This window comes from Anguilla rostrata, chromosome 6 (genome assembly GCF_018555375.3).
Source record: "Anguilla rostrata isolate EN2019 chromosome 6, ASM1855537v3, whole genome shotgun sequence".
In the NCBI taxonomy this organism is placed as follows: Eukaryota; Metazoa; Chordata; class Actinopteri; order Anguilliformes; family Anguillidae; genus Anguilla; species Anguilla rostrata.
This window is the reverse complement of record NC_057938.1, coordinates 32,208,598-32,234,727: the sequence shown is the minus strand read 5'-3', so window position 1 is coordinate 32,234,727 and position 26,130 is coordinate 32,208,598. Positions and strand designations below refer to the sequence as shown.

The following is a 26,130-nucleotide window of genomic DNA, read 5'->3' as shown; positions in this document are numbered from 1 at the left end:
CAATGAGCCTTGGGCGCCCATGACCCTGTCGCCGGTTCACCGGTTGTCCTTCCTTGGACACCCCACAAGACCTGCCGTTTTGGAGATGCTCTGACCCAGTCGTCTAGCCATCACAATTTGGCCTTTGTCAAAGTCGCTCAGATTCTTACGCTTGCCCATTTTTCCTACTTCCAACACATCAACTTCAAGAACTGACTGTTCACTTGCTGCCTAATATATCCCACCCTTGACAGGTGCTGTTGTAACGAGATAATCAATGTTATTCACTTCACCTGTCAGTGGTTTTAATGTTGTGGCTGATCGGTGTACATTTACAGGCAACCATTTCAGGATGTGAGACGAGATGTGAAGCCTTTAGTTTGAGGAACAGTGTTGTGCTAACGATCTGATACTAAAATGTACCGTAAGGGATCTCAAACCATTTTTCTAAAGATAGCTAGCTACCTTCAACGAAATTAATGTGTCCGAGAGCTGCTGATGTGTCCTTTACATATTTCTTCACATAATAGAGAATACATTTAGGATTTTTAAAAACCTTTTGCTGAGCTACTGATAGGACACAGCTGGGGTACAGTTAGCTAACTACCTAGGAGTTAGCCAAATAAGCTAATGCTACACAACTATATAACGCATTGCAAAAATTTAGCAAGTCAAACAAGAGGTGTGCAATTAAGTGATGACAAGATAGCAAAAAGTATATACCATCTATTCATTGTCTGTTTAACAGTTGGCTAAATCAGTATGTACTAATTGAGTTGAACATAGACTAGCTAGCTACTGTAGAAGGTTCTATGTAGTGTTATGACCCCTGTCATAAGTTTTGTTTATATTTGTCTCTGTTACATGTGTGTTTCATCTTTCTGGTTTGTCATCTGATTGGCTATTTCTGTCTCTGGTAACTCAGCTTGAAAAAGCCGCCATTCTCCATTCACCAGTGTAGACTAGCGCTTTGAAGTTGCGCTTGGTGTGTCGTGTATGGTGATAACTTCGTTTGACTTATTAGCGTATTCAACCCTTTTCTTGTTTGATTCCGATTCACGTCTAGCCCTTCTGGTTTGTTTTCTGATTAGATCTTGTGTATGACCACTGACTCATTCACGTGGACTCTGATTCCTACCCTGGCCATTATAGTTTTTTTGCCCCATGATTTTGTGTGTCGGCACAATTCGCTCTCATATTCAATTCCGTTTCTTGCCTAGCCCCTTTTGTTTGTTTACTAGTTGAATTTCGTGTTTGACCATTCACTCGTTCTTGACCTCTACTCGTTTTGCCCTTTGCTCTTTGTATAGAGCTTGGGTTAGTTAGTGTGTTCCCTGGTGGGCTGCAGATCCTACCACCAGGACACAACTTTGTTATTTTTCTTTGTTATTTTTCCTTTATTATTTTGTAAGGTACTCTGGGTGGAATTTTAACTCTCTGTTGTGGAACGCTATTCAGATTTTGGTTTCAGACTGCCGACTATTTGTCTGAAGCTCCGCGTTCAAAGTTGCCCCATGCCCAGTACCAAGGCTAGCCAGCTTTCAGTTAGGTTTGGATAGGCAGATAGGGACCGAAGTTACTGGTCGGTTTGAAGTACAATTCCCGTACCCGTTCCCTACTCATTTCCCTTATCATTCATCCTGTAACAGCCTGACCCTAGACCAGGTCGTAACACTAGAGAATCTCTGGTTTTACTTAGTTAGTTAGCAAGCAAGGGTTGGCTGCATGCAGTCAATCACTTTCACATCGACAACTCATCCTGTCAACAACATAAGATCAGTTTAGTGTTTTCAGTACATTTCCATGTTGATATACAAAATTGATATAGCTAACCTACATAGCCATATAGTAAACCATCTGTGTCACAGTGTCCAAGGGTGTGCATTGATTCTCAGTAAATGGACACCTCGGCCTTTTAACAGATCTAAAATGTATGCGCTGCAAAATCCAGCATTCTAAGGTAGTTAAACAGCTTAAAACAGTTAAATCAGTATTCTGTCGATTTTGAATTGTTGTTACATCTCCTCCCATTTTCAGTGTCCAATTTTACAATTGATGGCAACGTTGAATTAACGTTGTAGTTACTGTTGCTGGCTTCATTTAAGGTTGCCAACCATCCCACAAAATACGGAATCGTCCCTTATTACTCTTGCTATGTTTCATATTTCTTATTATTATCTGTACTTTCCGCCCAATTTTTCTAGCTCTAACTACTCCACAGTTTTTGCACTACATTCAAACTTTTTACACCAAAATGACCGGCTAGTTCCAGACATTGTTGCTTGATTATTGGAATATTCAAAACTTTTTGAAATATTCAACTTTTTGTGAGCAATTTTTGTGGTCAGTCCAGGACGTTTAGTGGAACGCTTTAGTAGGACGCATGCGCAGGTGGTCACTCACTCACGGACGTTTAGTAGGACGCATGCGCAGGTGGTCACTCACTCACTCATGGATGTTTAGTAGGACGCACTTCGAACGGCACAAGATTTTTAAGCACAGCTTTATCACCTAATGTTACTTTAGCTAACCCTAACATGTTAGCGTTTCGCCTACTTTAGTTAACCTAGTTAGCGCGTATGGATGCTATCCTGCACGCATGAATAGGAGCTATGGACACACAGCTACAACCCACGTACAGATGCTGTCCTGCACGCATGATGAGTAGGAGCTAATGACACACAGCTACAACCACCGATACAAATGTATGGACACACGGATGCTACAACCACCGAGTATGGACACACGGAGGACAACAAATTACGTTACAGAGGTGAGGACATGCCATAGCTAGCTAGTTATATAGTTATCCAAGTTTTACTTATGACACTTTTAGGATATGACTAATCCCTGAAACATAATTGCTACTTGCTGATCCCCGGCTGTATATGTAACGCTACGGAGCGCCGTGGGTCTGGACGGTTTCGTGCTTGTTCTGAGCTATGCGCCCTTATTGAAATACATTGAGGCTTGATGACAATGTCAGTTGGAATTTGAAGCAAGCCCACAGAATTCCTTCAGGAATTGTAACCTTTCTACTAAGGTAACCGTTCCGTATTTAACTCATGGCTACGGGATGCATTTTCTTCCGTATCTTTGTCAACGATTGCGCTTGTAGTAACCGCTGTTTTGAATATAATTCAATAGCTAGCTAAAAGATGCTCAATTTTAAAAATAATGTATATAACCAAAATATTTTGAGCAGTAATACTTACATAGCAAATGATGAAATTTTATCTGTGTTCAGTAGATAGAGACAGAGACAGCAAATCAATGACGGTTCTATCCGCTTCTGTTTTGCTCCAGAAAACAATGTCAGATAGGCCTAGGTCTATCAGCAAACATATGGCTTAGCCATGCCCAGAGGTCCTCAATAATAATAGTATTTTCCAATAAATTACGAAAAATTGTTGACAACGTTTCGTTAGGTGCAGCGTATTTTACTGCTACCATAGAATGCGATGATAAGAAATTTTTTGGTTACGCTGACCTATAAAATGCTATTCCAAAAGCAAAATTAGACATGTTATACATCGTTAGAAAGCTTATACTCTCACCTACTGAATAAATGAATTTCAATCAAGCCAGACTGTACTAAAAAGGGCGACAATGCCGTAAACAACACGTGTGGTATTACTCACAGCTATGCACGGCATCACTAATGCGCATATATTTCACAAACGGATTGTCCAAGACAAAATATGACCACTCAGTCTCAAAAGGGACATCTCTGCATGTAAAACCAATGGTAAGGCTGTATATTTATTCAATATTTAGTCCCAGATATTGAATGTAGAATGACATGATATCATTTTTTAAAACTTTGTCTCGTTTATTTCATTATTCAGTGAGCAGCGTTTTCATAGCCTGCTAGATTTAGCACCCTAGTCCTTGCTGGTAGTGATATAGTCTTTTATTGTTGACAGGTGATTCTGCAGGCTTTTGCAATGGAAAGTAGCATATGTCTATTCCAGGACATATTTCAGTAGGCACAGACTTATATTGTAATACGCCATCAGCGTGGCTTAAATAGTAACAAGTAGCCTATCAGTAGGGTCGTTTTGTAACCACAAGTTACAGTAGTTTTAACTGAACATGTAGCCTAGCCTATAATTTAACGTCCATCTTACCACTTCAGTCTGCTGGCCACTTGAGGATGCTGATGCCCAAACAGTATGTCGATTCATTTTTACATTTGGAAGCCTGTGCCTCTAATGCCTGCTTCCTTTTTTCTCTAATTTTTTCGGCCCCTCCTTTACTTCTTGACATTTACTTGTCCATGGCTTTCGTTAGCCGTCTAACTGCTGCATGCTACTTTTGCATTACAATGTTAACGCGAATTAGCTAACTTGGTTGTGATTGGCCATTGAGCCCAGTCCCGGAACACGCACGCAGCATGCTCTCCGGCGCACCCCTAATGACAGGCACACAGAGAGAGCCGGTAAAGGGACAGACAGGGCCGGTAAAAACTTTATGGATTTTTTGACGGTCCACCGGCCCACCGATGCGGCGGCCCACCAGGATTTGTCACGGTATGCCCGATGGCCAGTACACCGCTGTACCCCACAATTGACAGTTCACAATTTTCCACATGTCCTTGTTACATTGGAAAGATCCCCATCCATTTTGATTAAAGATATGCTCCCAAGTCCAGCTGCATCCACTCACGTTGGTGCACATTTTAGAACTGCGGATCCGCATATCTTTGGCCTTAAGGTGTGTTAGCACAAATAGACTTCCGAGAATTTTGTGGGGAAGAAGGGTTGAGCTGAGCTTCATGCTTCGTTTGACTTACGTGCTTTCTCAGACGAGTCAGGTGAATCCATGTTGGTATTCCGGTCAGGCGGTCGGCTGATGGGGTGGTGAGTAGCACGGTATGTGGTCCAGTCCAGTGAGGGCCAAATGTCTTTTTCTGGAAGGACCTCACCAGGACCTGGTCTCTGGGTTGGACTGCAGGGCTCTCCTCCTGGTCTGTCCCTGGATCAGGTTTTGTCCTTGGGTCCACACTGAGACAAAAGCTTAAAATATTCCAGCAATCTATCCCCCATCACATGCAATTCTCCTCCTGCAATACACAAGTCCCTGGGAGTCCTCATGGGTCGACCTGTTCTAGCTGTGAAACATTTTCTTTGGGGGACGACTGTGCAATTTGCAAAGTTGCAACAGGAGCTGTTACTTCTCAATCTGTGGCTGCCTTTCTGGCCCATTCATCTGCCCATCTATTACCATTTTAGTGTGGGTCTGTACCTTTTGTGTGTGCTTTAATTTTAATCACTGCCACATTCCTTGGTAGTTCTATGGCTTTATGCAAATTTTCTACCATTCCCCCATTTTGTATTGGTGATCCTGCACTGGTAAGGAACCCCCTGTTAGCCCATAAGTTCAGATAATCATGCACTACCCCAAAAGCATAACGTGAATCAGCGTATATGTTTACGTCAGTCCCTCCCATTACTGTACACTATAACACCTGCAGTGCACAATTAGTGTTATGCTGGACCAGTTATGATTATTAAGGTTCGTCCACAAAGCAGTTTTGGGATGTCAGTGATCACACGCACACACAGATCTTATGCAAAGAAATTTCTGGCTTGTATTTTTTTTTTTTTAACTAGAAAATGGAACAAGCATATAATCAAATGATTAAAAGAAAACAATTTCAGTGTAACCAAATAGTTCCAACTCTAGGGTGCACCCGTCTACCTGACTTCACACTTGACAGATTGTATCAAGGTAAGTAAACAAATATTACAGTAAGTATAATTCCAAAATTTACAACCTCAAGGTAAGTATCATTAACACAATTCAATACTTACAAACACACAATATCTTGACCCACACCCATCAACTTCATAAAGAATACCCCAATGAGTGGAATGTGTGGTAAAGTCCAATGGCACTGCGCGAGCCAGTGCGAGCGTTGGTGCAGTTCAGTCCTACCACACTGGTGGAGATAGGTTGGACTCAGTCTGTGTATTTTTACAGGATCCGAGCAAAGAAGGGGATCTTCATGTCATGTCTTCAGTCTGTCTTCCTGGGACGGCTCGCCATCAAGGATTCAATGGTTTCAACCATAACAAAAAACCTGACCAATTCTGTGTGGCACAACTCAATATTCTCGTTCAAACAGCCTCTTATCCACACTCTGCGGTGCAGGGTGAACAAGGAAGATGAGCTGTTTTCATTTATGGCGTCTTTCAAACTTTTATCTGGTTTTACCCACTTTTTAAACTCTTTTCCTCAGCAACAGTCTAGTGTCTTCTCAATCCAAGCGTGGTTTGTTTTAACTGCTGGACTGGCTACCGGAGAAGAGAGGGGGCGTGTACCAAGTGTGATTGTGAGATACCCTATTGGCTCTTAAAACCAAGATACCATTTGCGTCTGTACTGTACGTTACAGCCCATTCACAGCACGATACACCTAGGTAGTTCCAGTGCACTAGCCAGTCCGCTAGCTAGCTAGCTAGCTGTAAGGGAAGTTGTTTGCACAGCAGGCAGCGAGTTAGCACAGCACTCGGTGACATGAAATGTAACATACTCCATGGCAACCGACGTAGGTAACTAGACTGCATAGCTGAATCTAACTAGATAATTCACCAAACTAAATACAATGCCATTTTTTTTTTGTCTCTAAACTGTTATACCACGGTTGTTAATGAAATGCTACAAAAGCAAATTCATGTGATGATAGCACAGTCCTTTTAGGAGAATGTTGCATGTTACAGATTATTATTCTTATTATTAATTTCTAGTGACCCATTACTTAATCTGGGTTACAACATGCTTCTGCCAATGCACATAATTCTGCAACCTGTGCTGACTGATTCACCAGTCTGCCATGTTTGACTTTCCATCTTGTGTACACAGCCCATCCTGTGTGTTTTTTTTCCCATCTAATACCTTCCTCGTCAACACAACAGTGATGAAGTTGTCCCTCATCAGGGGTTGGGAGGAGGGTAGCTGGGTTCAAAGTAGTTATATATTTTAAATGTACTGATGGCATCAGAAGACTTGTTTCTCATCAAGTCCATCGGGCCACGTGTACTGCTCTTGACCTTTTGCCTGACAGAATAGACAGAACAGAATGAGGTATGACAACATAAACCTGTGTACTTATTAATGGCAGCGCTTGATTTAAGGCAATCGATGCCGCTTCAACAACTTGTAGACAGTCAGGCATTGCTTTGACAACCGCATCTAAATTGGAGGAGAAATACGCAACCGGCCTTTGTCTGTCCCCATATTTTTGTGTAAGCACCGCCACCATGTGTCCTGCATTTACATGAGTATACAGTGTGAAAGCCACGAGTGGGTTGGGGAGCCCTAACCCCGGGGAGGTGCAAAGTTTCTGTTTTAAAATGGAAAAGGCAGTCTCGCACTCAGAAGACCATTCTATCTTGTCATGTGGACCACCCGCTCCCATTAATAGGTTGTTTATCGATTGGGCAATTTTTGAGTAATTGGGTATACACTCACCGGCCACTTCATTAGGTGACAGGAGTGGCACCCAGTGTGGTCTTCTGCTGCTGTAGCCTATCTGCTTCAAAGTTTGATGTGTTGTGCGTTCAGAGATGCTCTTCTGCATACCTCGGTTGTAACGAGTGGTTATTTGAGTTACTGTTGCCTTCTATCAGCTTGAACCAGTCTGGCCATTCTCCTCTGACCTCTGCCATCAACAAGGCATTTTCACCCAAAGAACTGCCGCTCACTGGATATTTTCTCTTTTTCGGACCATTCTCTGTAAACCCTAGAGATGGTTGTGCGTGAAAATCCCAGTAGATCAGCAGTTTCTGAAATACTCAAACCAGCCCGTCTGGCACCAACAACCATGCCACGTTCAGAGTCACTTAAATCACCTTTCTTCCCCATTCTGATGCTTGGTTTGAACTTCAGCAGATCGTCTTGACCATGTCTACATGCCTAAATGCATTGAGTTGCTGGCGCGTGATTGGCTGATTAGGTATTTGTGTTAACGGGTGCAGTTTGCAGTTGAACAGGTGTACCTAATGAAGTGGCTGGGAGTGTATGTGTCTGACAATAATTAAAAAGTATTTTGCGTAGCGCTCGTACTGTAATGGGTTGCCGACACTCCGTTATGGCTTCAATTTGGTTCGTGGTCAGTCTCTTACAACCCTGTGAAACCATATAACCCAGGTAGACAACTTCTGGTTGTGCAATCTGCGCTTTACATGGGTTGCACTTCACACCATTATCTGCCAAATGTTTTCAAATAACATCCAGATCTCTGCGATGTGTGTCCATATCTTTGGATGAAATGAATAAATCATCAACATATTGGAGCACGCATGATTTGATTTCAGGGAGGCTATCAATTACATCAGCTAACGCGCGGTGAAACAAAGTCGGAGAGTTGTGGAAGCCTTGGCTAAGTCGAGTGAATGTACATTGTTTATTTTCAACAGTAAAAGCAAACCAAATTGGCTATCCTTGGCAACGGGGATAGACCAAAAACCAGTGATCACTCAGAACAGTGGAAAGGATGGTTCTGCCACTAGGGCTGTTAATTAGTCTGCATGCATATTTATGTTCCGGTAATCAACAGTAAGGCGCCATAAGCCATCAGGCTTCTTTACAGGAAAAATTGGTGAATTACATTTTGACTGAGTCTCCACCACCACTTCCCTTTTCATGAGTTCCTCAATCGTTTTTTTAACTGCGTCTATAGCCTCTGCTTTTATCGGGTAAGGGCGTGTGGGTGGGGGTGGTTTACCTGTGATTGTAACAGGGCATTTTGATGCGCCTGCAATCAAGTTTGTCTTCCGCCCATACCTCAGGAGGACCTGAAAGTTTGTCCATGACTTGTACCTCTGCACAGCCTACAAAGTCTTCCCTACAGCGTGTGTATACAAGCAGAATTGTTGTAGTATGTTTATCGGAAGGTATCTGTAATGCCAGGGAATCTCCTAGGTTCAACTGACACTGTAAGTCATTTAACATATCCATGCCCATAATAGTTCCCTCTGTCTGGTCTTTGCAATAGCCAATGCGGCCTATCCAAAATTTGTGTTCGGTTTCAAATAATATGGGTTTAGTTAAGTATGCCTTGATCCGGGATCCTCCCAGACCAGTTACTTCAGTGGATCTCTTAGTCCAAGGAAACCCCCGGACATTAGTAACAGATACTGAAGCCCCTGTGTCTATGAGGATATTACACAATATGCCCCCCACCCTTGTTTGTAAATATGATCGTTTATGCGAAACAACATTGAGCTGACTACTTCGTTCTGACCGACGTTCATTTCCAGATTTGCAATCTCTTGCCCAACGCCGAGTTTGTTACACTTTCTGCACCGGCTGTTCACAAATTTGCGGTCCTTTGCAACGTATCCATATTTGTCACAGTTATTACGCTGGACCTTCCTCCCTCTAAAACAGTTTGCCTGGTTATGCCCTGGTTTCCCACAGCTGCTACAAGGAGCTATCTCCTGTACAGGAGCTATGTGGAAAGACAATTTGTTTTGAGATTGTGACCTCAGACCTGATCTTGTGCCCCCCTTGTTCAAACCGCTATGATATCTGTTTAAACATGCCGCCCACGAAATCAAGTCGCTACAGTCCTTCGATCGATAACCAGACCTACCCGCAGTATCTTGGTATATACTTATACTTCCCTCGAGTACATTCATCAGGAAATCAGGGTTATCCTTACTTGGGTTGTCACCTGCATTGCCATATGTAGAGTACAAACTGTACTTCTCGTCAGTATACCTATTAAAAGGTTCATCTTTGCGTTGTTGACGGGTGAGATATAGTGAATACAGATTGGAACCTGTACCTAGAGATTTAAACTGCCTTCCTAAACCTTTCCGCTGCTTCCTCCATTTCAAGCGTGAATGTGAAGCGAACTAAAGCCCAGGCCGGGTTATTAACCCTCTGGGGTCGAGAGCTCCGCCGGTGGAGCTCGACAAGATGAAATTAACTTTCGTTTCTATTTGGATGATTAACTTCACGTGCTGTTGTCATACAGACGCAACAAAAACATTGACAGAAACCTTAGAATCGCGGCTTTCCAATGCGCCCATTGGCAAATAATATGAATTGTTTTAAAAGTTTTAAATTTGATTAATTAGATCATGTATGCTTCGTTAAACTTTACTCATTACTATTTCGCTCAGCAGGAAGTCCGCCCAAATCGCATTCACATGTTAACAACATTATAATTACTCTCCATAGAAGGAGACTAAAGGAGGGGCGATGCGAGATCCATGTGAGAAATGCCAAGTCTGCGAAAGCGGGATAGAATGTCAAAGTGTCACCTAATTCACTTCTTTTGAGGTGAACATTTCGTTTAATTTTGGAAAATGGTCCGTCCGGAAGCCGACACTGATGAAGAGCGGTGTCATTTCGAAAAGCGAACTGATCCAGCTGAGGATCAACTTCATGCGTAAGTATATTTCTTATGATCATATTGGTAAATGTGTACTGTATTGCAACGTATCTGTGTGTTTGTAGGAATACCCAGCAATATGCGCGTTTGTAAATTTCCTCACTACGAACGATTTGTACTATTGCATCTCAAAATTATAGGCTAGGCTTTCTGCGTCTGGTTGTGTTAGAAGTATCAGGTAGACTGTATGTTTTTCGATCATATTGGTAATAAATAGCCCGTGGCGTGGCTAAGATTCTAAAACTGATGTCCTTGCACAATCGATATTAGCATACTGTAAGTAAATTCGGGAAATAGCAATATAATAACCACTAACAATATATACTAGCTAAACAGACCTAGCCTACTTCAGATTGAGGCATTGTTATTGATGAGTTGCGTGTAGTTGAGCTGGAATAGCAATGTTTATTTAGTTTAGCTAATGTTGTTTCGTTGATAGCTTGCATTATTTGTAAATGTGTGCTGTATTGCATTCTCTGTGTGTTTGTAGGAATATTCACTAATATGCGCGCTTGTAAATTCCCACACTATGAACGATTCTAACCATTGCTTCTCAAAATTATAGGCTACCTCTCTGCGTCTGGTTGTGTTTGTTTGGTTCTTTGTTTGTATATGATGTAACCATGTCACATTTCCTAAGTTTTGTTTTCATTAGTTAGTGGTTTGCCCCTTTTTTGTAAAGCACATTTAATTTTCACCTGTTGAAGGAAATGTGCTATATAAATAAAGTTTATTTGATGTCACATTTCCTAACAATTTTGTTTTTATCATATTTACAGAGATGCTGATCAGGAAACACGGCCTAGTTCACCACTAGCTAAGAGGCCACGCAAGCGTTGCAAGAGTACACCAGTCTCATCTCATCTTCCATGCGTATAGTTTGCTTCAATAAATGTTCTGAAAATCAAAAGATGTCTTTGTTTCTGTCTTCTAAATGGCTCACTGAGTCTTTGTCTTAGTGGTGGGGAGGCATGCGGCCAGGTGTGAATAGCCTACTTAGCTGGCAGGTCGTCCTACCCAATGCATATTCATTACAGAAAGGCCATTTGCCCTCCCATTCTCACCTGGTGTTGAAAAATAGTAATCACAACACTAACTTTTAGCAATGTATTTTATATTTCTCATTGGATTTGCTAAAATATTTTGTCATCTTTTGATACCCAAGACCTTGATGAACACATTTCAGTGACCAAAAGTCTTAGTCACAATTGTGCTTTATTACAACATTCCTGTGCATGTTCAAAACTACTGTTTACAGTTTGTGTGTTTTTAGAGCAGTTTACAATCCACACATGATTATGACCTACTTACTGCTGCCATATTATCGTAGCTGAGTCTGTGCTGAAAACAAAGATATGAAACACTTTGGAATCACTGTATATAAAGTTGATGAAATTTACACAAATGTCAGAGCATCGCACAATCACCAGTGTGCCTCATTTTACCCTTAGACCCCAGAGGGTTAAAGCTTTATAACTCTCAATGTGAGCATCACAGAGACTGAATGGCTTAAATGAAGCAGGCCTTAACAATACTGAATGGATTTTCTCTTTTTTGGTTTGCAATGAAATACTGAAAGACCCCATATACAATACAGGTTAAACTATACACGTCCTGGATAAAAAACTCCTTGACCGCAAGTGCGTAAATTCGAAGGGTGGATATGTAGAAGTACCTATGATCTTTGAAGAAAAAACAAAGCAGTGTACCCAGTGTCTCCAAATCTATCCAAAATGTCTAAATTATACATTGCTCTAAATCACAACATACTCATGCATTTCACTACAACTGTTTAGACTCAAGAAACTCACTGTTGCATCATTTTCAAGTGGGAATTACAAGCTTTCCATCAGTACAGTGGTCTTAAATATCCTGAATATCAAATTTCTCCAAAAATGAATAAAATGCTTTTTGTCCGTTATAAAGCATATAAATGTGCCCCTTATGAAGGTTTAAGATGAAACATTGATATCAGATTAAAAAATAATGCAAAACCATTATCACACAATGTGGTACAGTACCTAAATGTGTAATCATTAACTCTTGTATGTTTGTCTGTACTCTACAGTAGGTAATGATTTCTTGTATGGGGATGGGACGACATTTAAAACAATATTCAACCGCCCACCACGTTTTGGCAATGTTTCCAGTTCAGGTCACATCCGGTGCATTAAACACAAACACTACTTAGCTACCAATGAACACTTACATTACAGTATGAAATATCCTCATTGTAAAATACCACTAACCAATTGAAAGACACTCCATTTCAAAAATTGCAAAAATAACTGAAATACTTTCAGTAGTAGCACTCACATTTGGACGATGAAATCTAATCTATGTTCAGCAGACAGAGACAGAGACAGAATACATGCTGTTGTTCCCCAGTTCTGACTTAGTCCAGAAAACAGTATATCAGCTAGGTCTATGAGCAAACATATGTCTTAGCCATGCTCAGATGTTCTCAAGAATAATAATATTTTCCAAGAAATGAGAAAGTCATCAATAAAGTTGCCAGGTGCACAGTCTTTGACTGCTACCACAGAGTGTATGCGTAATGCAGGGATAATGAGACAAAACTTTAGTGTATGCTAAGCTATAAAACCCTATTCCAAAAGTAAAGACATTATACATAGTTAGAAAGCTTATTCTTTTACCATTTGGATAGATTAATTGCCAGATTGTACTAAAAAAGGTGACAACACCGTAAACAACATGGGTGGTATTACGCACAGCTATTTTGGAAGGTACCCAAGCATCACAAATTTCACCAACGGATTGTCCAAGACAATACATGACCACTCAGTCCCAAAAGGGACATCTCTACACATAAAACTAATGGTAAGGTTGTATATTTATTCCATATTTAGTCCCAGATATTGACAGTAGAATGACATATAGTATACTTTTAGAAAAAATTGTTTTGTTTATTTCATTATTCAGTGAGTAGCGTTTTCACTGCTATATTGGCATATCTTAGGGCTATTGTTGAGTTTATCTTGTTGCTATGACAGAATGCAATTTTTTAGTGGTGAAAGAATATTTTTATGAATGCCCAGATAGACACTATTGTGTGTCATGGGTGGGGGGTGTAGTTGCAGATGAGACTGCAGGTAGGGGGTGCTTGTTAAACGAACGACAGGCGCGACAATGATGGCGCTGCGAAACTCTGTATTCGGCATGGTTGTCGTGTAGTGTCTACTAATGAAACTAGAGCACAGAGTTTCTGTTGTCAACTCATACATTGGTTGCAGGAGCAATGAGTTCAGCAAACTAGGCATGCTGGCATGCCGACCACTAGGGGGATTGCGCGAAGGGGTTAATTGACCATAGATTTTGCTTTTAAATGTGCATTAATTATAATTATATCATAATTATATTATTAATTTATTAATACTACTCTACTGTCTATACTGATGGAACTGATTTGGGTTATCACACTGTTTATTTACTATTAAATTAGACCAGTGGTTCTCAAACTTGGTCCTGGAGGACCACAATGTTGGTTTTCATTCCGACCTCAACTGCAATCCCAGAATTTTACCAAGCTATTACTTTTTCTTAATTATGTGCTTTTCATGTTTTAGAGCTGGGGTCCCCAGAAAGGGCCAGTGTGGGTGCACACACCTGATTCTACTAATCAAACACTAGAGTCTTTGCTAAGCACCTTGATTCGTATAATCAGGTGTGTGCACCCGCACTGGCCCTTTCTGGATAAGACTGAGGACCCCAGCTCTAAAACATTAAAAAAACACCTAATTAAGAAAAAATAACAGCTTGTTAAAATTCTGGTATTGCAGTTGAGGTTGGAATGAAAACCAGCATGCACAGAGGTGCCCCAGGACCAAGTTTGAGAACCACTGAATTAGACTATATGACAAAGCTGCTGTAACAATTGACTTCTTTTTGGATCTTTATTCCATGAAATTTCTCTCATTATTCTATTTCATAATTTCAAAATAAAAGCAGCAAAGACATCTCCGATTTCTGTAATTGTTTTGACACACTCTTTCCCCCCCCCCTCCCCAGCGCTCCATAGAAGCTGCCAATGCTGGAGTCAGCCCTATTGGAGAAACCCATAATTCCAGTCACTGGGACCTTGGGAGCGCCTTTTTCTTCGCAGGGACAGTGATCACCACCATAGGTAACACCACACACTGCAGCATGCATACATTATGCTCCAAGCACCCAGGGTCATAAACACTTTTACCTAAAAGGATTAGAGATGAGTAAAAATTGACAAGTGTGCAGGCTGCCTTTATAGTTAAGGTAGTATTTGTGTTCAGCTAACCCACCCAATAACACTATTTTTGATCTACATTTACCATTATATTTTTAAAAGTCTGTGCTATTTTATAGTGATATTTATATTGTTATGTTTGTAGCAGACTTGTGAATATTCTTGGAAGGCCTGTGCACACTATACATATTCACTCAAAACCAATTGTCCAAGAATAGGACAGTAAAGATTTATTGACTGTCTGAGTGACACTGATCCTTGAAGAGTAGTTGTAAGCAGACACAAACAAACCACAGACCTCTCCGTTTGAAGGGGATTACTGTCTCAGCTGTGCAGCATAGTCAGATAAATGACCAGACAAAAAGGTTTTCCCAGACTGGACCTTTGAGTATTGAACACTTCACCCTAACTGCTTTGGTGAACATTCAGTTGTATACATGGAGTTAACTTGGTTGTTTGGGCCAATATATAAAGTCTCTGTTAGCGACGACCTCTTGGTAAAAGTTATACTGTCAAACTGAGACCACGAAAAAGAGACCATTGTGCACTTGTGATTTTGGTGCACTGGGTGTACTTGTGATTTTGTTCCACATTAAATTTGTTTATTATTAAAGGAAATGAAGTTTCATTCAATTTGAAACTAACCACTCAGTTGTGGGACACCACAATCATTTTGAGCAGGTAGACTGAATTTGTATGCAAATAAATTTGACTTTGTCCAGAAGAAAGCAATCCTAATGATAAAAAAGAAAAATTTAAGTAGACCAGAATACAAATCACCACTAGTGAGTGAGGTCTGAAAGCATGTGGCATAGATGCATAGATGCCAAGCAGATAAGTGATAATGATGACTAATCACCAGACCTTGCGGGGTTCCAACAGTAGGAGGCAACAGAGTGAAATTTTTCCTCATAAGGACAGTTTCCATCATTCTGCATCTGCTATCGCATTGTGTTGCATTTCTGAGTGACTTGTCGTTTTTAGAAGATTAGCTCTGTGATTTGGAGATATTCATATTTTGGAAAAATAAAGCCGCAGCTAAAATTGGGCTGGTACTGGCAGGCATACTTTAGGATAGTGGTCAGTGTAGCCAGCATTCAAATATTTTTATTGAACTCTCTTGTCATATTATAACAGTTGCCATGTGTAAGATTCTTAATAGGGAGGTCAAACCTGTTTTGGCAATTCTTCAGAAAACATATTTTGACAGTTTATTTTTCATGTATAATGTCATAAATGCTACAGTGTAATCAAATAACAACATAAAAATCACTAACTTGCTAGAAAATACTAGCATGTATTTACTTTAATACAATTTTAAAAATTAGCCACTTCCTTCTTCCATGTAATCACTCTTGTTGGAGGGTTACGCATGTCACCATATTTAAAATAACACCCATTTGTAAAACTAAAATGCTTTGTACCACACTGTAGACAAGATCTGATGAAAAACACGTTTTCAACGTACAAAAATGCCAAGTTACTCACACATACAAAGCACTGTTTATAAGTCATTCATTAAAATCTAGGCCTGCCATTAAAAGTATTGATATCAAAATTGTGCCAAGTTACATGCAACAGTATTGTCTATCTTAGCTCAGACAAATTAAACAAGCTGTACTCCAAAGCTACCCAATGTTTCCTAAATTCTTTCAAATAGCTTCAATGGTTGTTAAACTAGTTTTAACAACAATATTTTTGCATGTATGTCTTCAGCAAATATATTGTGTACAGTGTGGTATAAAGCATTTTAGTTTAACCCCTTCGTGCAAATGCCAAATCTGCCCAATCCTTGCCCATTTGGGGGGTACCCTATTTAAAGATTTATAACTCCAGGTGTGAGCATCACAGAGACTTGGACTACAATACTAATAATACTATTGTTATTAGATTAGCTTATATTCATAATTTATTCATAAATTATGAATATAAGCTAAAGTGCCACAAATTCAATTATCTTGGCAAAATGCAGTCTCTCCTCTTCTGACTTAGTCGAAAATACAGTATCAGCTCGGTCTATCAGCAAACATATGCCTTAGCCATGCTCAGAAGTTCTCAAGAATAATATTTTCCAAAAAATAAGGAAACTTATCGATAATGTTTCGCCTTTTACTGCTATCACAGAGTGAATACGTAAGGCGGCAATGATGAGACAAAATTTTTGGTTGCACTGGGTTATTCAACGCTATTCCAGAAGTAAAATTGGACATGTTATACATCTGTACCTTCAAGCCAAATTGTACTAAAAAGGGCGACAACACTGTAAACAGCATGTGTGGTATTACGTATAGCTATTTTGGAAGGTACCCAGGCGTCACCAATGAGCTTATATTTCACAAATGAATTGTCCAAGACAATATATGACCACTCAGTCTCAAAAGGGACATCTCTACGTGTAAAACCAATGGTAAGGTTGTATATTTATTCCATATTTAGTCCCAGACATTGACAGTAGAATGAAATGGTATAATTTAAAAAGAATTATTCTTATTTCGTTATTCAATTAACAGTGTTTTCACTGCTTTATTGGCATATCTTATTGTTGGGTTTATCTTGTTGACAGAATATGATTTTTTAGTGGTGAAAGAATATTTTTATGAACTCTCAGATGGATGCTATTGTTCAATGTGTCATGCATATAGCTGCAGATGAGACTGCAGGGAGGGGGTCCGACAATAGTGACACTTACAAACTCTGTATTCTGTATAGTTGTCGTGTACTGTCTACTCATAAGGGTAGAACACAAAATTTTGTTTCTTTTCATAGTTTGGTTGCATTAGCACTGAATGTCTGAGTTCAGTAATCTAGGCACACCGGCGTGCAGGCCACTAGGGGGGCTTGTGCGAAGGGATTAATGAATGGGAGTTTTTTTTATTACGGTGAAAAATGGATGTGAGCCTTGTTGATTCGAGTCCCCAACTGCAATATAATTCTGAAGCCACAGGGCCGCTAGGTTTGAAGCTGAGACGCTTTGGCATGTATAGCCTTTTGAGAGTACATATTTTACAAAATATTGCATCCCATGACAATATACCTGAGTAAATGCGTACACTACATTGGGATGGCAGGTATGCCATCCCGCCAAGTTACGCCTTGGCGGGGGCATGCCCCATACCTATACAGCACCGAGAGTTTGGCACTTTTCATGGTTCCCCACAGAAATAACCACAACAGCCACAGACACTCAGCCCTTAAAAACATTAAATTCTGTACATTCTGACCCCATTTCAACAGACAGAATTCATAATCAACTTCACATGTCCACACAATAAATTTGCGTTTTCTCCTTCTTCTTCTTCTTCTTCTCTTTCTTCTTCTTCTCATTCTTATTTTTCCTGCCGCCTATCCCACTAACAACATGTCTCCCCATTGGACATTTCACTGACACCAGCCAAATCTTCACCTACATGACCTAATCAAAAACGCGCATACACACGCAAAATACCCATACCTTTTTACTCTGAAACATTTCCAATTTAAACAGCTAGTCCGCCTGTGGCCTAGTGGGCAAGGTTGCAGTCTTGGGAACACGGGATCGTAGGTTCAAACCCAGCTAGGAACACCTTTCTTTAAAGGAGTACCATGGTGATTTTCACACTTTCTCGGTTTTATGTGCTATTTGCACAAGAGGCATTGAAGAAACACAATGAGTAAAGTATTAAATATGTCCATTCTGTATTTTTGGAGAAATATGCGTTTTAAATTTATCGTCCTATTTTCAACCGGTTGAGAAAGTTCTCAACTTGGTGCCTCACGAACACAGTAACCACTCCCCTTTCCACGCCCCGTAAACCCATGGATAACTCCAGACCCATAGTTTGCGCGGCTGGCTTACGGGCAAGACAATGCAAATATTTCACTAACGTTAGGTTCACTTAAATTAGAGTGCCTTTTAAGGACTATTAGATTATTTCTGGTTATATTCATTTAGCTAGCTAGCTAGCTAACGTTAGCTAACTAGGTAGTTTGCTTTCATAAGGCAATGTTATCGATAACGTTAGCTAGCTAGTTTGCTTTTATGAGGATGTTATAGTTGTGCTTTTATCTTAACTTGGCTAGCTAGATAGCAAAAATTATAATTGGATATAACTCAACGTCCTTATCTTAGCTATCTATCGATACTTGATATACTACTAGGCTAGCTAGCTTGTGAAAAGTCCCCCAAAAATAGCGCTTATCATAGGGGTAGCTATGGTAACGGGGCACGGTCTGTCAATCATAGCTAACTGACAGTTCTCATTACCACGCCCAGACGGTTCAGGTGAACTTTTATAGTGGGAAATTTAGGCTTAGAAAAATACGTTTTAAAGTACATTGAAATGACTGAATAATAAAAAAATTATGCACATTTGTTTTGTTGTTGCCTAAAGACAACTGGGAAGTGTCACGTTCAACCACCATGTTACTCCTTTAACCTGCTTTTACCCTCACTAATAATTGTCTACTACTTCTCAATTATTGCTTTTGCACCATATCTACCAGCCGTTCCCCGAACGTATACACTGTATTATGACGTACCGTCTGCACGTTCAATTGTTAACCGGCTACAATGTTGCAAAGCCATATGGATTCAACGGGAGCTCTTCTGCGCTTACTGGCCTGTGTTCTTCTTTAAAACTAAGCACAGGTTTGCTAATGATATTTCACGCATTGCATAGCTATGTCATGGTGCTGCCCCTAACAAAGTGACAGACTGGTAAACCTCCGGTTAAACGATTGAATCCCGCCTCGTCCTCAGGCAGATCATTTCCTCTTTTACACTAACGTTTTCTTACGCTTATATTTGCTTTACCAAAACTCACTCACGGCCACCCATATGCATTGCATGACGGCAAATGTATTCCTTTTATTAACAAGTTAGGCTACACCAGTTCACCGCTGTGCCATTTCTACTAACTATATTTCTTCACTTGGCTACCGTACAAAACCTTCTTATCAGCAAACGCCACGTTTCTACATTCATGTTACCTCGCCATGTTCTCTATCTAGCCTCATACAAACAATTACTACGTATGTACGTTCTGCAACTCCGCCTTAAAACATTACATTTAAAATCATGATTCACTCATAAATATAACTACTAGCACTGAACATGAGAAAAACACATTAGTGCAATAGATTCCACACGTTATTTAACCCTCCACTTCAACAACTAACGTTTAATACAGACCGTTACGTTTGATAAGGAAACTAAGCTCGCTCATGATCACTTCATTTACTTCGCACTATAGTCTGTGATCATGTCAACCTTCACCTACATGCCCATTCTCCTAAAAACATATTGTTTCAACTACGCAATTTCATCATTTCGCCTAATTTATCTCACACTGTTGTTATTTTCTCATATGCAAAGCCTGCTGGGACATAGGCCTATGCATCTGCTCCTATTCTCCACTATCAACTTTTCTGGTTCTAGCTTAACAAAACAGCAAAGAGGATTCCTACCTGCATATAAGCCTATCAAAATGCCTTATAAACCTTACAAACACTAAAAGTGCATCTTCACGAAATAACAGACAACGGAGCAGGACAGAAGGGTACACAAGTTGCGACCTAGGCAGCTCTAATTCTACGGGCTTGCTGATTCTTTTGTCAATCAAGGCTCGTTGGATGCCCGTCAAATCCGTGAGTAGCCTACATACCATATTTCACCTTTTCTGATGCGTTTACAATTACGCCACCGCACCAATTGTCACAGCCACTGTTTTACATATATAGCAAACCGAAACTGCTAAATGTACACGCTCATCAGACTGTACAAATTCACACAAGGATAGGCATAATCCACAACCGTTTCTTACAGGGTCACTTCGCATTTCTCACTCTCATAATAAAACGCTTTGCAAAAAGAAATTATATCTCATAAAAAACACGTTTTCAACGTACAAAAATGCCAAGTTACTCACACATACAAGACATACACCGTCAATAACTCATTCATTCAGACTGCCAAATCCAGGCCTGCCATTAAAAGTATTGATATCAAAATGACGCCAAGTTACGGTACTACAAACAATATAGGCTTTCTTGCCTCACCGAAATTTAATAACATGTATTCCAAAGCAATGCTACCCAATATTTCCTCAATTCTTTCAAGTCACTTGGCCCTGTGTGTATATAAGCGTGCAGTACATGGACAGGCCAAACATATGTGTGGATGGCTTTCTCACAGTCAAGATTGATTGAATAGGCATCTATATGTCCAATTTGTATTGGTATGTATGTATTTTGGTGCCCAGCCTTTCTGTTGCGTGAATGATTGTATGTTTCTTGGTATAAATGTCTGTTCGTAAATGTGAGGGAAATGTCCCCATGGGGATAAAGAAGTTCTCTATGTATGTATGTAGGCTACAATATGTATTTTACATGTATTTATTGTACGTTGCAAATATACAATCACTTGTACATTGACTCAAATTCAGTTCAGAAGCAAGTATAAACATATGTTTTCTGGAGAAATATGCTTCCTGTAGTGACTGACCAGCAGTTTTCTACATGAATTTCAATGTGTTCCATGAGGCAATACGAAATATTTGACACTTTGATCTGACACAAAGTTTGCATGACATTGTAATATGGTAAGATTACAAAACACAGGGCCAAGTGACTTGAAAGAATTGAGGAAATATTGGGTAGCATTGCTTTGGAATACATGTTATTAAATTTCGGTGAGGCAAGAAAGCCTATATTGTTTGTAGTACCGTAACTTGGCGTCATTTTGATATCAATACTTTTAATGGCAGGCCTGGATTTGGCAGTCTGAATGAATGAGTTATTGACGGTGTATGTCTTGTATGTGTGAGTAACTTGGCATTTTTGTACGTTGAAAACGTGTTTTTTATGAGATTAGTTTTACTGTACGAATACCACTAAATATTGGTTAATACTGTTGAAGACAATAAGATAACGCCACCCTTAAAGTCGCACAGGCAATGATGTGTTTCCCTCCAACAATAGTGATTACATGCCAGGGGACGCGGCTCATTTTTAACATCGTAATAAAGCAAACAACCACTATATTCTAGCAAGTTAGCTATTTATATGCTGTTATTTGATTATACTGTAGCATTTATGACATTATGCATGTAAAATAAACTGTCAAAATGTGTTTTATGAAAGATCGCTGTTACGTGCCATGTGTTTCTTTTGTGTGGACTTCCCTGCCTTCACCTGTCAATCACCATCCACCAAGTCCCACCTTCACCAATCCCCACCCCTCCGTGTCAATTCTGGACAACCAATCAGAACTCGCCACCTCTACTATATAAACCGTGACTATTTGTAACAATGGATGTCTGACTGCTCTGTGTTGTGTAGTATTTGACTATGTTAACCACTCATATGAACTTGTCTTGTTTTGTGTACACTTCCAAGGCTTGGGACAGGTAAGACTGGGGGCTCCTGTACATATGCCCGTAGGCCTTAGGGGTGATTGCCAACCAATTGTGTTTTCAGTCTGCTAGTTAGAGTAGATAGGCCTTTTGTTTGTGTACTTGTTGTGATAATGTCCCCTGAGATGTTAGACCTTGCCCAGTCTATGAGGCAAGTTGAGATATTTTGTTTACAATTGTGGTCACACCATCTGCACTTTGAAAAAGCTTTGCCAGGCTATCTGCACTTAAAAATTTTAGTAAGCAGTATTGGTATTTGTATCTATTTGTTCAACCAACAAAATTATTTGTATTTGTATTTTTAATGAACAAAACTGGGCGTGGTGTAAACCGGAAGTGGGTGGAGTTTAACACAGACGCTGTATTAAAAGTTTAAAATCTCAGATTTTTACCATTATAATCACTGGCATTGCTATTGTTGAGATATTAAAACATTAAAGTCATGGTTTTACAATGACATCAATAATAATCCAGTATTTAACAGACTTATTTTGTTGATTTTTTGTTTGTTAATACTTTTTCTTTCCTCATTTCTGAAGTTCCACTTTACCTGTATGTTTGTATTTGCATAAGCTGGGTAAAAGAAATAAATCGAAAAAGAAATAAATCGAGAACCTTCCCTGGGTGGAATACATCTCCAGCTATTATGCTTTATTCAATGTTCCCCAAGTTGTATTTTGTAAAGACAAACTCCTGCACATGAGCTGGAAGCAGTCTAGAGTGATGGGGAGACTCCCTTGCTAGACTGAAAAGTTGCTTTAAACCCTTGGTGGGGGGTAGGTCAGCTATTTTAGAGCCTATGCTGGGTGTGTCATTAGAAAAAATCCTGTGCATTTAATGTTTAACTCTAGAAAGACTGCGCTGTTGACTACATACTACCGTTACACTAATGGCCAGTGGTGTCAGATGTATCCAGCATTACAACATTGATTTCTGCCCCAGCAGCGACCTAAGTTCATAAAGACTATGAAACCATATATTGCAAAACTATTTTCTTGAAAGAATGGATACATATGAATCACTTTCAACATTTGTATTTTTAAAATGATATCTGTTTTGTTATATAAACTAAGGGAAACTGTATCGAGGCACATTACAGGAAAAGGGCTTAAATGTGCGTGACAAAACACAAAATGTAAAAACTGTTAAAGAATTTCAAAGTGCAACATTTTTAAAAAGCAATTTCTTTGGTCATTCAGCACATTCCTCTCCCTCTTCTCCTGGGAGTGCGCTTTTACAGCCTATGCACCGTTGTTCTCTTCTTACCAACTTCACAAAGAACGCTCAGTTTTGGTGGTTTTCTGGGACCACACACACACAAATCGGTTATATTTCATGCAGTTGTCATGTAGCTGTTCATCTTATTCAAAGTCTCAGTTTCAGTGAAAAACTTAAAATATGTTGGTGACATTATCTCTGGGGAGTTCTAAGCCTATCATTTCTATAACTACAGCGACCACAATTATTCATCCCCACCCTAAAGGCATTATCACCTTCACAATTGCAGTGAATTAATTTTGTGTGATTGAATGTGCGAGATTATACTGAACAAAAATATAAATGCAACACTTATCAATTTTGAATATTTTATTGAGTTCAAAGGTAATAAAAGTAAATCAGTCAACTGAAATAGGTTCATTAAGCACTTATCTATTGATTTCATGTGATTGGGGATACAGATATGCATTTGTTAGTCACAGATCCCCAAAAAAGAAGATACGATGAAATTAACAGAATACTGATCAGTATCTTGTGTGACCAGTGTTTAATTCTTTCTTTTAGTTCTTTATTTATTTGCACAAACAAAGGAAAAGAAACTAGTAAGCAGAAAATCGTGCAGGTAGTGACATGAAACCCTAAGGGGCTTATGTAAGGTCTCTACCTATAATGATATACAGTTTACGTGAATATTTACAACACATTACATCAAAACATATAATTAATAAAAAAAAACAAAAAAACAAAAACAAAGCCAACAAGAGTGAACATAAAACAAAATATAATGATAGAAAAGAATAAAATATTAGAAATAGTGATGATAATAAAGGCAATAAAAAAAACAGAAAACTTAGAGCATAAAGGAAAGGTGTAATTAGTGCAGTATGTGTAAGATTTAAGTATGGCTGTGTGTGTTTGTGTAGGCTATGTGCCAGTTTGGTTCAGCAGGGATATCCTAAGCTTGGATTTGAAAATGTTAAGAGATGATGATTTGGCAGTATTGTTATAGGTGTTCCACAATATAGATCCTCTGTATCGGATTGAAAACTGATTGTTAGTAGTGCAACAGTAGGGAGGGTGAAGGTAATCTGAATGTCGTGTATTATATGTATGTATATTAGAATTTAACTTGAAGTATACCTTGCAGGGTATGGGGAGGGTGTCAGGGAGATATATGTATTTATAGAGGTACATATTTGAAGTGTGTTAATATTGAATATTGTGAGTATTTTAAGCCTATTAAACAGAGGAAGAGATGGTTCAAGTCTGTTAGAAAATGTAGCCAACCTAATTTTTTTCTGTATTAGGTGAATGTTGTGGTGACTGGAGACATGTACTTGCCCATATAATATTTCCATAAAGAAGATATGGGTAAATTAAACTGTAATAAAGTGTTAAGAGACCTGATTTATTAACCAGCCTGGATATTTTTCTGATGATACCTGATGATTGACTTCATTATTTTATTACAGACCAGATGTATGTGGTTTTTCCAGTTAAGTTTTTCATCAATCATAACTCCGAGAAATTTAGTGGACGAGACCTGAAGGATTTAATTCCCATTGATTGAAATTTTTGCACTATTTTTACAATATTTCTTGTTCCTTCCAGTGAATATCAAGAAGTTAGATTTTTTTATATTTAAGGACAATTTATTAAGTTGAAACCACTTAGCAATTTTTCCATGCCCTTTTTGGCTTCTGATATAAGAGAATTGAAGCGATTTCGCAATAGAATCAGGTTGGTATCATCAGCAAAGTGTAAGGGAAGTACATTAGGAGATGCAGCAGCAAGGTCACTGATGTAGATCTGAAACAACAGAGGTCCAAGTATGGATCCTTATTGAAGCCCAGCCATTGACATAGACAAACTTCTCTCTATTATATATATATATATATAATTTAGTAACCATTTGTATGTAAGTTCATGAAAACCATATTTGGATAATTTAGCAAGTAATATGTCATGGTTTACTGTATCGAAAGCTTTGGATAAATCTAAGAAAATGCCCAGAGCATATTCATTGTTATTTAAGTAGATTTTATCAACAAGATTTAATAATGTCATATCAGTGGAGTGATTCTTGCGGAATGCAAATCGATGTTCATACAAAATAAACCCTCTTCAATAGCTGTACGAAGTTGTTGGATATTGGTGGGAACTGGAACACGCTGTCGTATGCACCGGTCCAGAGCATCCCAAACATGCTCAATGGGTGACATGTCTGGTGAGTATGCCGGCCATGGAAGAAGTGGGACATTTTCAGCTTTGAAGAATTGTGTACAGATCCTTGCAACATGGGGCCGTGCATTGTCATGCTGAAACATGAGGTGATGGCGGTGGATGAATGGCACAGCAATGAGCCTCAGGATCTCATCACGATATCTCTGTGCATTCAAATTGCCATGGATAAAATGCACTTGAGTTCTCTGCCCATTGGATATGCCTGCCCATACCAACACCCCACCACCACAATGGGCCACTCTATTCACAATATTGACATCAGCAAACCGCTCACCCACCCGACGCCATACACGCTGCCTGCCATCTGCCCTGTACAGCTGAAACCGTGATTCATCAGTGAAGAGAACCATTCCCCAGCATGCCAGTGGCCATCAAAGGTGAGCTCTTGCCCACTCACGTCGATTGTGATGCTGAACTGCAGACAAATCAAGACCCCAGTGAGGACGTCAAGCACGCAGATGAACTTCCCTGTGGTGAATTCTGACAGTTTGTGCAGAAAATCTACAGTTGTGTAAACCAACTGTATCATCAGCTGTCCTTGTGGCTGGCCTCAGACAATCCCGCAGGTGAAAATGTTGGATGTGGCGGTCCTGGGCTGGCGTGGTTACACGTGGTCTGTGGTTGTGAGGCCTGTTGGAAGAACTTCCAAAA

General features: G+C 39.6%; 1 protein-coding gene across 1 annotated transcript in view; it reads left to right on the top strand.

Annotated features, from left to right (window-relative positions):
• LOC135257866 (potassium channel subfamily K member 10-like) overlaps nt 1-26,130 on the top strand; it is a 53,668-nt gene that overhangs the window by 6,370 nt on the left and 21,168 nt on the right. Inside the window, exon 3 of the mRNA XM_064341067.1 lies at nt 14,416-14,530. Within this exon, the coding sequence (XP_064197137.1) occupies nt 14,416-14,530 (115 nt within the window). The remainder of the gene's footprint in view (nt 1-14,415; nt 14,531-26,130) is intronic.